The 14372-nt window shown below is 34.4% G+C and overlaps 1 protein-coding gene across 1 annotated transcript; it reads right to left on the bottom strand.

Annotated features, from left to right (window-relative positions):
• Positions 1 to 7353: 7353 nt before the first annotated feature.
• On the bottom strand, positions 7354 to 14083 carry LOC144451534 (OTU domain-containing protein 3-like). Its single transcript, XM_078142408.1, has 8 exons — positions 13530 to 14083; positions 12019 to 12167; positions 11367 to 11479; positions 10720 to 10842; positions 9877 to 10044; positions 9441 to 9540; positions 8721 to 8929; positions 7354 to 8117 (listed from the first exon to the last, which is right to left on the bottom strand). The coding sequence occupies exons 1-8, from the start codon at positions 13736 to 13738 to the stop codon at positions 7935 to 7937; spliced, it is 1254 nt and encodes a 417-aa protein (XP_077998534.1). The 5' UTR covers positions 13739 to 14083; the 3' UTR covers positions 7354 to 7934.
• Between the last annotated feature and the right edge of the window lie 289 nt (positions 14084 to 14372).

Genomic DNA, 14372 nt, shown 5'->3' with positions numbered 1-14372 from the left:
CAGCTGATGTATTATCGATACCAATATTTACTGCAACCAGTGTTTGATGTTGCAGACACCGTAGCTGATGTTTTATCGATACCATTGCTAATTGCAACCAGTGTTTGTGATGATACCAACAAAATCAGTTTGTTTTGATGTCTACAAAATATGTTTTTGGTTTTAATGGTGTCCAGTCGACAAATGTTCAACTCTGGTGATGTCAGTAAAATGTGTCATCAGTTGTGATGGTCATGATGAAATGTGCTCATATTTTGGTGATGTCATCAAAACGCGTTATCAGTTTTGATGGTGTTGATAAAATGTGCTCATATGTTGATGATATCAAAAAAAGATGTCACTACTTTTCATAATGTCGACAAAATATGTTGTCGTGTATTTTTTGCATGGATGGAGGAGAACTGGAGAGTCTGAACTATTTGGAGACATCAGCAGTCTTCGTATAAGACATAGTAATGCAAATGAGAAAGTGCTGATAGACATTTCACACAGTTTGATGATGTCATCAAAGTTGTGTACTCAAAAACTTCCATGTCATCAAAGCTTGCAGTAAATGTTGTGAGTACAGAACATGTAGTCAGCTGATGTCAGTAACACTTTATTTTCAATAATTATGACAAAAGTACGATGCTGGCTAAACGGAATAGAGCACTTCAGCAGCTGACGTGTTATGTACAGAAAAGTAGTTGTTAGTATGTCTAGTGGATAATCAAAACAGAAGTAAATATGAGAAATAAGTACAACTATACCACTTCATCATATCAATAATTATAACAGCAAGTGATTCATATACATATTTCTACAGCTGGCTACTTGGAAAAAAACCAGCTGTGAACTTACAGGGTAATGAATCCGTGAATACATTTACATGATGTGAAGAAATTCACTACTCTATTTCGATTTCTTGATGTCGGCGGATCAGAAAACTGACTTATAGTCTGTGAAGTCAGAAGAAATTGAGCTGAGTATGTGATGTCATCAGATTATGGGACTAAAAAGCTATGATGTCACCAGAAATGGGGACCAAAATTCTGTGATGTCATCAGAAAGTGGGACCATAAATTGGGATGTCATCAGAATTATGGAGTGAAAGTCTATGGTGTAAAGAGCAATTGGAATTGAAACTAAGAACCTGTGATGTCATCAGAAATGGAGACAAAATCCTGTGATGTCATCAGAAGTGGAGACCATAAATTGAGATGTCATCAGAATTATGGAGTGAAAATCTATGGTGTAAAGATAAATTGGGAATTGAAACTGAGAACCTGTGATGTCATCAGAAATGGGGACAAAATACTGTGATGTCATCAGAAATGATGACCAAAAATGTGTGATGTTGGAATTATGGACTGAATAGCTGTGATGTGAACAGAAATTGGAATCTTGTGTGGTTATCAGAAATGGTGACCAAATATTTGTGATGACATCAACATCTCTTTAAGAGACTAAGTGCATGTGATGTTCTCAAAATTGGGAAGGGAATATTTTTAAGAATAAGAAGTCAAACATTTGTGATGTCATCACAAACATTTGGACCATTCAGCTATGATGTCATCAAAAGTTGCACTAAATGCAGGTGATGTCATTAGAATTGTGAACCAAAATCCTGTAATATCTCTGAAGCAAATGAGAAATACTTCCTATGGTTGGACCATACATTTGTGATGTCATCAGCAGCTGGGATACAAAGTCTGTGATGTCATTGAAATTGGAGATGTGTGTGATGTCATCAGATTTAGGGACCAAGGATCTGTGATGTCACTTGTGGGACAACATGATATCATAAGATTACATAGAAACAACACATATCCAAACTTTGCTGAATATAATCGTAGAGATGCAATCTTGCATTTCTTTCTCAAAAAATGTTTAGTTTTGTAATGACCGTGATAGGAGTCATAGAAAATTAAGAATTACTGGAGAAATGACAAACAAACAAACAAACACTGCATGTGGCTGAAGGCATTTCTAGAGTACATTGAGAATGTCTTATTTATGAATCGGTGCAAGTTTAAGACGTCTATGATATTTTACAAACTATGCTTTTCAAGTATGTTGGAGTAAACATTGATAACAAGTGAAGTACTATGGAGAGACATGTAGACTGTTTAAACAGAGGACAGGCAATACTAAAATGAATCCACAATATTTTGCCATTGATAAATTTGAAGTAAAGTAAGAAAAGCAATACTTAGGTCGGTGTATAGAAAGTGTTTGAGAAACAGATTAGTAGAAGCTTATGACTTGGTTTTGTTGAAGTTTTATACGAGATATAGTTTATTTTTCATTTGATGGAAAGGATGAATATATAAGATTTTTAGTAGTTCCTTTAACTTATTTGCTTTACAGTTAGTCAGAATGGTAAACTGATGTCATTGTTCACTGTCCTGGCTGAGTTGATTTTTTTCCAAAGTTGTGTAAACTATTTGTAGCAGGTGATTTTTGTTTTGTAGTATCAATAGACTGTACTGACAGTACATTACATTACAGTACAGTACAGTACAGTATAGTATAGTACAGTACAGTACAGTACAGTACAGTACATAAGATACAGTACGGTACAGTACAGTACAGTACAGTATAGTATAGTATAGTACAGTACAGTACAGTACAGTACAGTACATAAGATACAGTACAGTACAGTACAGTACAGTACAGTGCAGTACAGTGCAGTACAGTATGTAAGATACATTACAATACATAAGATACAGTACAGTGTAGTATGTAAGATGCAGTACAGTACAACATGGTACAGTACAGTACATAATAGAATGGTACAGTACAGCACAGTATAGTACAGTACATAAGGTACAGTACAGTATAATAGTACAGAATGGTACAGTACAGTACTGTGCAGTGCAGTACAATATGTAAGATATAGTACAGTGCAGTGCAGAGCAGAACAGTACAATAAAATGTAGTGCAGTACAGTACATAAGATACAGTACAGTACAGTAGCGGTCAGTACAGTACATACGATACAAAACAGTACATAACAATAAGATACAGTACAGTACATAAGAGTACACAGCAGTACTGTTATAATGCATTACAGCATATAAGAGATTACAGTAAGATGCAGACTTCTGTCTACACATTTCTACAATTTAAATAATTAAAATAAATGATAAAAAATAAAACAAAACATATCTGACACTAAACTTACTAATATTCAAACTTGATATCTAATAACAGGTGAACTTTTGCTAATATTTAAACTTGATATCTAAACACAGGTGAACGTTTGCTAATATTCAAACTTGATATCTAAACACAGGTGAACCTTTGGTAATATTCAAACTTGATATCTAAACACAGGTGAACCTTTGCTAATATTCAAACTTGATATCTAAACATGTGAACCTTTGCTAATATTTAAACTTGATATCTAAACACAGGTGAACCTTTGCTAATATTCAAACTTGATATCTAAACACAGGTGAACCTTTGCTAATATTCAAACTTGATATCTAAACACAGGTGAACCTTTCCTGTCTCACAGTCAAAGCCTTGTCATAAGAAAAATGAAATACAGAGAAAAGGGGATCACAGGCAAAATAATGTGGTAAAGAATATGTAGTAGCAATATTCATTAGAAAATGTCCTGGGATTCTGGAAAGGCTTTGCTACGTTGACAGAACTTTGAAATAATATAACAAGTCCTTGGCTTCAAAGAACTGAGAAAATATATCTTATGAATATTCAAATGAATCGTCAGCTATTGACAGATCTGACAGAGCATGTGAGATGTAATGTCAGTCAAAAAAAATTGAAAATGGCTGTTATTTCAGGATTAGGCTTTCAAAGAACACAAGTTCTCACTCTTGGGCATTGTCTGGGGTATCTATTATTGAACATAGAGGGCGCGCTTTGTTCACAAGGCTGACATAGTGTGGGTGCTATTGTTGGCAGGGTACTTTCTGTAGGTGAAGCCTGATACTGGTGTTTCGTTATTTAATCTGCTGGTACTACCATTGTTGGCATGGTTACGATATTAGGCGACTGCCTCACTTTTGAAAATTACAGAACTGTAAATCACAGGAAAAAAATGTTAGTTTATTGCCAGGATTGTTAGATATTGCACATAATTAGTTGATCTGAAGTGCTTTATAAGATCCAATCTGATTGGTTAGAAAGCAGTATGCATGCTGTCCAATCAGTGGAAACTTTGTAATGACTTCATATCAACTTCTCATAAACACGGAAAGTATACTCAGATGCCATGAAAGTAAAATATTTGAATCTTTGAGATTTCATAGAAGTTTTATAAAGTTTAGTAAAGTACATTACATTTTCATATATTTGTTATTTATCTACATACAGAATCAGAGGATTTTAACCCTTACTTTTCAAAGGGTATTTTATAGTTGATATCTTTACTGAATCATGACCGCAACACTTTGCACCTGATTATCACAGTTTTACAATCGGCATACCTATCAGCAAGTCTGTACATTTTGTTGTCATTTTGTAACAAAAGTTGAATGCCACTCAAACTGTAACTATGGCAACATTTTAGCCTGTAACTAAAGTGTAGACAAGTAGAGTGTGTCAAACATGTAATTTCTCTTTGTGAACATAATTTGAATTATCATGTGATATGCAACTCAGAAATGCCATACTCACTGATATTAACAGGGTATAGTTTAGACTCTTGCCCACAGACATTTGCCTTTCACTTAGAGACGATTGCACAATGTTGCACAAGCTCAACAAATGAACTTTGTTCGTTTAGGTCAAAACCCCCTCCCCCTCCCCCTCCCTTAAACAAGTGCGACATCAAACGTTTCTATATGATGTAAACTATGATGGTCAAATCACTGCGATCGATGTAATATAAAACCATGATGGTAAACACATCAAAATACTACCAGAAACCCAGCACCATATCTCACATTAGAAGTACTAGTAAATTTTTATCAACTTAACAACATCTCAGTAGTAAATACAAAAGCTATCATTTATCATTGAAGGAGTGAAAGTTTTGCATCGATATTTGGTTAGAAGTGCAAAAATGAAGTTCAACAAATGCATTGATGTCATATCCCCCCCCCCCCCCCCCCCCCCATAATATACGATATTCACATATTGAGCTTGTGTGACATTGTGTGATCATCCCTTAGGCACAGAAGTCATTCAAATCAAAGTCAGTCATATCATGATTCAGCGTATGGCAAAAACGAAAGATTCTAATATGTGACCACTAGGGGTGCTGTTCAGAATAACACATTTATGACTGATGGGTTCAGGTTTTAGTACTGTAGCAGTATTTGAAAATTGTGCTTTCCCAATAATTAACAGCTTAGTCACATAGAAAAAATATGTGTGAAGCTTTGATTTGTTTGTTTTTCAAAAGCATTGAAGCACTGATTATGTTTACCATGGTTACAGCTACCATGGTACTATCCAATGACAGGACTGATTTACAGTTACCATGGCTACAACTACTTTTGCAGTGGTACATTGAATATATCATATGATTATGAATATACATGTGTATTAAAATAATTTGACTTTATAATAGATATGTCTATAAATGGCTATGATTAATATCTTGCATAATCACATGGTCATCCCTGGGATGTGGATATCAATGTGAATATGAACCTAAAATTACATTGTCTAAAAGTCTCTGTTTTTGTTTCTACTAGTCATTTGTATATCATGCATTTGGTGCTTTGAATTAGTTCCGTGAATAAGGATATGAATATGTATCTGAAGATAATTTAGAGATATATTTGATTTCTATGCCTTCTATGTACTGTAAGTTTTTGTATGTATTTGTGTTAACGTAAGTTATTGTATACTGTCCATTTTTCTGAAAGTAAATATTATATATATTCAAAAATAAATTTTTGTTGTGTTGTATTACGTTCAATTTATTATTGTTTTCATCTTGCCAACATCATTCGTACTTGATAGTAGAATGCTTTACAAGATTACTACCTAAGGCCAAAAAAAAAGAAAAAGAAAAACAAGAACTGTTTCTGGTCAGGACAGTTTGTCTAAAGTGGTGCGATGACGCAATTTTTTTTTTATTCTCAACAAACCTGTCACTCAGTCTACTATTTATGGCAGTTACTGTTCATTTTATTTAGTACTTTAGAGCAAGTATGTATGTAGGGCAGATGTCATTTGCTTGTTCATGATTGGCTCTACAGTTGTCTTCACTGAAGCAGGGAGGGTTATTTTGTGTTTCTCCCCTGGATCTGTAGACTGCATGGGCTCAACAAATACAAAAAAAATGCGCGTGCTGACCAGAAACAATTCTTTTTCGCCTAACATTGTCCCACAGTCTGGCCATTTTCACCGGTATGTAAATAATTTTGGTAATGTAGAATGTACCTCAGAAACAAACTCGATAAACATTGGCAAGTACTTTGTTCGAGAAAATTTCAATCTATTCTCAGTTAAAATTGATAAGTCTCCATACATATTTCTATATAGAGGTCTAAATGATATAAAAATTTGATCATTTTAGAATTCAATATGGCCACTGAATCCAATATGGCCACTGCATACTGTTTAACTTGATGGGAAAATAAGAGATTGATGATTTCCTTGAAAATAAGACAGAACCCCCACATTTCTTAATTTTTATATTATTTCTAAAGGACCAGGAACAATCTGTCATAAAGGATATAGAATTATTCACAGTATAAGAGCACCAACAAGGATTTCAATACAGTTGGGCTACTATACCATTGGCACCATATTCTTGTCTTTATTGTATGATATCTGATTGTTACAGGAAGGTAAGGTTCATTTAATTAACTTAACAAGACATTTTGGGCTAGATGTCTTATTTCATCCGAGGCAAAGTCATGGGGACAACACAGAGAGGAGCATAACTGTTCATAAACATGAACAAATGTGAGACCATTTAATATTCATGTGTCAACATGCTCCTCAGACTGTAAGATATGTCAACCTTCTCTCTCTCTCTCTCTCTCTCTCTCTCTCTCTCTCTCTCTCTCTCTCTCTCTCTCTCTCTCTCTCTCTCTCTCTCTCTCTCTCTCTCTCTCTCTCTCTCTCTCTCTCTCTCTCTCTCTCTCTCTCCTTATATGTGAGGGCGCTCTGTCAAGGCGTACCATCACAGACGTAGACTATGTGCTTCTGAGAATGGGCCACAACATCACATAAGCCAAAAATAATAGATGGCTAATTCATGATGAATATAATTAATGATAAATAATAATAATAATAATAATAATAATAATAATTAAGAAAATAATTATGAAATAATTTGTTCTAGATTCCTGGAGCTGTTATTCCAGAGTATATGTTTGTGTAGTATCGTTATCTTCAAAATTTATATTTAGAGTTCATACCACTTTATTCTCTATCATCGAAAATTTTTGTCAGTAGTTGGCACTATTCCAAATCTTATTGGTCCATTTGGTTGCACACATTGTGTAATACATTTTGATTTTGAGTAAAATAATTTACTGAATATGTTTAACTTGATAAGTCCACTGTAAATGTTCCTATTCAGAAACTCAAAGTCATTTCTCTCCAACGAGAGACTTTCTAGTTATTAAGCTTGTGAATTTATGAGACATGATTGTTTTACATGAGAAAGCAATTCCTCCATCTTTTTGTCTCCACAATCAAGGACCTGAGAAATATTCCTTTTTTTCAGGGCACAGTTCTTTTCCTTGACAGAGTTATTTCAAGACATTTCTAGAGAATGGTCTTTATCCGATTCTTTGTTTAAAAATTATCATAAAATTTACATAACAATACATTATGCAAATTGTGTATAACTGTGCCATTGGCAAGAATTGACACTCCTTCACTTTAAGTCTCCAAGTTTGTTACTAAGAACAAATTTAAGAAACATGATTTTGTCATCCATAAATAAGTCTTTCATGTCATCAAATATCAAGTCTTGCACCTAAAAAAAAATCAAGAGATCTGTTTTTCACTATCATTCAAATTGCCAGCATTTGTATATCTTTCAATAAAGATGGGTCAATGCTATCCGAGTCATCATCAGAGTCCTCTATTTCATCAACTTCTCCTCGTACTTTCCTCCGATGTCTTTCCATTTGTCGTCTCTTCTTTTCTTCTTTGGCTTGTCGCTTCCTGTTACGATTACTAATGTGAGATTTGGCCTGAAAACAAATAAACACTGATTTTAGTATCTGCACATACCATTACTCTGGTAGTTGAACCTTCAGTTTTTTAAGATAGACACAAACTAAAACTATTGTCACAACATGTTGATAAAACAGTGATAAGCTATTGAATGGACGTTGGTTTTAATTATAGTGAGGCATAACAGAGTTTTATTGACAGAACTTGCAGTGTGCTGTTTTTGGGACTTCCAATGTTTACACTATCTTGATCACAGGGTGATTAGAATCACACAACAGAGGAACCGCTATCACACACTTGTGTCATCTACCACATTGAAAAACAATAGATTTAGTTTATGTCTATCTGAGTAAACCGAAGGCTTGATTACCAGTGTGATATAATTATGTTTAGACAGCCCATAGACCCTCCAACAATGAGGGTCTATGGACAGCCAGAGTCATAATATTGTTGGTACTCCTGTAAAGAGTTTACACAATGGTGAAGTATAGTAATGTCTACTTATAACTTAAACGGTATATTTCATAACAGACAAAATGTAGCAAGAGGCAAAGACAAAGGACTGTACACCACTTTGACTATCATTCTTACCTGTACAGCATTTTGAATATCATTCTTACCTGTACAGCATTTTGTTTTGGGTTTGCTTTGGGTCTAGCACCTGATGTATTGCTTTGTACTTCATTGTAGACTTGTTCTGTTTGAGATGATTGGTGGCCGTCTTCACTATCGCCTTCATTGAGTGGACCAAATATTTTAGAACCAGAACCAGATTCTGACCACAAACCAGGCGGTGTATCATTTGACTCTGATGGGTCTTCTGGTGCATCTACAGGTTAAGATGAGTCAATTTCATAAAATTCAAAATTTATGTTGTGTCATAAATTAAGGACAAACCTAGCTTTGAAGAATATGACAGTGGTTGTCTCATAATCTGTATATTGCTAGTTTAAATCATTGCCACCGGCTGTAAATGGCTGAAGATTTGAACCACGGTTCTGGTTGTGTAATATTTAAAGCCATTGTCTAAACGGGGATCTGATAGGACACTACTTCTTATATGTTACTGGTAGCATAGACTGTATACTGCCCTCAGAGTTGATGAAGTGTATAGGGTTGTAATGTTATAGAACTCAAGCAGTAAATATCATAGTACAGTGCTTTGAACAGCAAGACTAATGGTTAGGATCACAGTTAGCTTCTTAGCTTTTCAACTCTGAACTTTCAACTCTTTTTGCTTCTGTCCTTTCAACTCTGAACTTTCAACTCTGAACTTTCAACTCTGAACTTCAGCCCAAGAACTACAAGTGCTGAATTCAGAATTCCATAATAGAACTCACCTGTTTGTTGTGAAGTAAATACAATTTGGATTAGAAAGTCTATAGTAGCTTCGACATCATACTCATTGTCTGCCAGAGTTTCACGTATTAATTGAAGATCCTGTATTAGAACACAAAAATTTAATAATATCATTTATAACTAATAATAATAATATATACTTTGTTAAAATGGCCATATGGATGAGGATTGGATATTTAGTTTGAATTTGATTGTTATGTATATGACTTCTTGTCAAACTGACTTAGAGTGTGCACGTTGGTTCAATCATTCAAACTTGAAAACTTTATGATTGGGTGTGTGTGTGCACACCAGTGTACTCTCTAAACCAATTAGAAATTATTCCATAGGAGAACTTATAGGTCAATCAATACCTAGATGCCCTGGATATATTTCACAAGTAATGGATTATGATAAATTCTCCCAACTTGACATTACCTGGCAACCTGTCTCATTCATAATCCGCTGCTCAGTCTCTAAGGAGTCATCATATACAAAAGTTTCAGTAGTGTCCTCACTGTAGTCATAGTAACCATCCAATTCTTCATCAGTTTGTTTCTGGTGTTGTTGTTTACCTTTCTTATGAGTGGGTGTTTCTTTGACTGGCTGTAACGACAAATTATATTTCTGTTATCCTGCCCATGGCATCCATATATATACAAATGCTGTTACAACTCCTAACATCCAAGTAAGTGATTCTACTGTTTGCCACATTTGTTTCTAGCGTTCATATCAAATGTGACAGTGAATGGTTCAACTACAACCTAATGTGTATGACATGTCTTTCCAGTGCAGTTGATTTGTACACAATACCACCAGCTAATGTACAGTTGTCCAAGAGTAATGTACTGCCTCTCTGCAGGTCATATAGAGTTTCAAGTTCCAACCTACAATTTCCTCAAAACAATATAAACCAATTTATCATAACAGTACACCAAAGATTCCATCATCTTCTGTGAAGAACACTATATCTTGGTTTGACTATGAATTTGTAAATTCACGCACACCAGCAGTGTGTCCTCTAAGCCAATTTGATGCATCACTGGTGTACACAATTTCTAGTGATGCACCAAAATTTGGTGTTTCCCTATCTCTTACTATGTGGTAGTCTGTAAGATACAGACAAGAAATGCCAGTTTTTCTCATTTTGACTCACAACAACAAAATCTGGCTATCACTAGAGGGCGCACTGTACACCAGACACATAGATAGATACATATAGATTCTGTATTTAACATTTCTATAATGCAGACAAATAAAGTATACAGTGAGTGTACTTACTGGTAAGGTAAGGTTGGCTGGTTGATCTGAACTATCACCTAATTTACGTACACTTGAGTAATGGTCACCATTATGATATGATATATGGAGTTCTCTTGCTTTAGATTTCTCTGTTCCATTCACCTATGATTGATGAGATGAAAAACTTCCAAATTTAACAATTTCAAAAAATAATTTGGCTACATTTAGACCCAATTCAAACTGGAGATGTGAAACAAGTTTTCACATCTCATGTTGTAATATAGCATGTTCACTGCACTGTTCTGTTGCGTCGTTAGCTGTCATACCTCCTAGCCCTCACATATAATTATACAAGTATACAAGGGTTAGGGATTCTTGCAAGCCAGAGCATGTATTTCTACTGAAGCAATGCAGTATGAAGCAGGTACGTTTTGGACAGTGCTGTAAAGAGGCGGTTTACGATGCTGGGGCTGGGAGGCATGATGGCTAATAATGTAACACATCAACACAGTGAACTGGCTAACTGTATTCGTGATAACATTACCTGTTTGGAATCTAGTTTTGAAGTGACTACATGTAATGAATGTGTCAATCTTGTACAAAACAACACGATTAAGAACGAGTCTGTATTTAAAGATGCGTTGCTTAGAAATGGCTTTTATTTCCATTCTGTTAATCTAACTTACCTGCCATAGAGGTGCATTTAATTGATGTATAATTACATTGACTTCATGTAGTCTAGCAAACGCCACTATAGCATCATTACCAGCATAGGTTCCTGGCTTTCGGAGAAGTGAAGCTGAAATAGAAGACAATGAAATATGATGTGATGACCAAAAATCTAAAAATGCTCTCTGTACAAAAACAAGTCATACTCATAGTCTCTGGTAAGTCTTAAAGATTGCTTGAAAGATTCTGATTTTTGGTATTGTCTTGATATCTGCCAATCAGATGATCTTTACCTATGACCTTGAATTTAAAGATTTCACAAAGAAAACTGAACAATGAGTCTTTATTGATTGTTATTGTTGTCAGAATGACAGTAATATTTGTTTACAGCCGTTTTGTTGATTGTATGTTCGTTGTACCGTCATACATAATGACAAGTTTAACCCTCATTTCCACAATCTGTAGCGCCCTCGCATGATGACACTCTTTTCAAACTGACTATGAACGAATTACCAGAATATGGCATATTTCAAGTGAACAACAGGAAGACTGACAAGATTTCATCCTTGTTCAAAGAAAAAAATAATCTTAAGAACAAAATTGTATCAAAAAGTAAGATTCTATAAATTAAATTTACAAAATATAAAATATGAAATCTTGACTACAAACCATGTCTATCAAAAGGTATGTCATCTTCTACGAAAGGTTCAAAATCATCTCTATGGTCTATCATATACTGCACTGTATCTTGACGTTGTCGTATATGATTACGTGTGTGACCCTCTAATTGGTCGCCAAGGGCACGGAACAGACAATTCCTGTAACAAGAAAATAAATCAAATTGTAAAAAGCTTTCTCTGAACTTGTTTATCATATGCATAAATTTGGGTTCAGATTCAAATTCAGAATCAGTTTGGCGGCCTAGTCTCATTTTGAGACTAGTCTCAGAGTGGACTCCAATATGAATCTGAACCTGAATCTGAGACCAACTTACAAATGTATGTCTATAATGTCTATAAGTATTTATCAAGTCGGGAATAAAATAATGATACTAATAGTAAATAGTTTTTGTTACACAACCAAGACTTCTGATTATCTGTGTGTATGGAAGCAGAAGGACTACCTTCATGTTGTGATTAAAGCCAGCACACAGAATAGTCTAGCTGCTAGACCTCTGGCTTTCTTTTGATAGATATGAGGGTGGAACACCTGGTTATCGCCCTCACTAGTACTAGCGACCTTTGGTCACCTTCATAGTGAGCAGAATAGTCCGAGGGGTCTAGAAGCAAGACTAGCAAACAGAGAGTTTGACAAACCCTGTCACCCTGAACAGACGAATTGTTACTCACACGGTACACTAATTAGAACCCCTGTCATGTGACATGAACTATACACAGATTATGAACACAGACATATCTGTATCCATAATATTGATTGGTTCACTGTACACTATATACACTACAATCTACTTACAACCTCCAATACGAACAGTACTACTTAAAGTACTTCTGATGATTCTTTGCTTACTAAATATGTATTCAAACCATTTGAAATGTATCCATCATTTTCTCAAGTTAGCAAAAACACAAGAAAGTAAATATATATGAAACGATCAACAAACATGTATATATTCTAGATTTTTCACTCTATCGCTATTATATATATATATATATATATACTTAGTATATATATATATATATATATATATATAGAGTACATCAACATATATATAGAGTACATCAACATATATATATATATATATATATATATATATATATATATATATATATATATATATATATATATATATATATATATATATATATATATATATATATATATATAGAGTACATCAACATCTCCTGACGAGTGATTTACTCACGAAACAGGCTTGTAGAGACGAAATACCCGACTTGATTTTCTTCTACCCTCAACATATATATATATATATATATATATATATATATATATATATATATATATATATATATATATATATATATATATATATATATATATATATATATATATATATATATATATATATATATATATATATATATATATATATATTGATAACCACTTGTGAACCTCATTATCACCACAAATATGTAAATTATAATGATTGACATACATGATTTTGAATCATATTTATTCTCATCTGAGCTGTGATCACTTACCCATCGCCTGGTATATCTCTGAGTTGTAACCCTCTAGTTTGTAACTGTGTCGCAAAACTAGCGAAATTTTCGTCCTCAGCAAGATAACTCTTGTCCTTTCTCTGTTTCCGCATTGCTGCTTTCACAGCCCTTTCATCTCTTTTCCTCTCCTTGTCATCTTGGATTTGACCCTTCGTTTTCCTCTGTCTTTGGGCTGGGGTTTTCGCCATCACACTCAAGATCAACAGTTTTTATAGCTAGCGTATGCTGGAAACCCTGGGGATCGGGTCGATCTCAGATCTAAACTGGCTTGATACCCTTACCTTGCTTGGTACACGATTTACTATGAACAACTCTAGCCAACTTCGATTTCACAAACTTACGCAACTTTCGAATTCACCGATCGTCATGAACATCTCCTCGTCGTCTTCGTTACGAACAAATTTCCTCGAGAATTTGTGGAGTAATCAATACTGTATGATTCTGCTATATCGTCGGATGGTTAAAAGGCATAGATCTCCGTAAAATAAAACAGACTGGAAGAAAAAATTGAGTTGGTTACCGGTGTGTGTATGTACTTTCTGTTTGCACATAACACATTTGACCTTCGACCTGCATATACTGCAATGGGTGAGGAGACCAGTTTCCTCCGTCCAGGGAAACTAATGCTTGAAGTATCTAAGCATCACTTGCTACTGTAATTAACATAGGTTATTGTACAATGTAATTTAGATTAAAGATGATATTTTCATTATAAAATTTATTTATACAAGTATAAAATTGCTGAGAAAATATCCACCCAACTTTATGCTCCCTACCTCCATAATAGTGGCTAAAACCGGAAGTAGTCTCGTTTACTACATG

This window comes from Glandiceps talaboti, chromosome 21 (genome assembly GCF_964340395.1).
Source record: "Glandiceps talaboti chromosome 21, keGlaTala1.1, whole genome shotgun sequence".
Lineage (NCBI taxonomy): Eukaryota > Metazoa > Hemichordata > Enteropneusta > Spengelidae > Glandiceps > Glandiceps talaboti.
The sequence above is the reverse complement of the archived record's forward strand: the minus strand, read 5'-3'. Positions and strand labels throughout refer to the sequence as shown.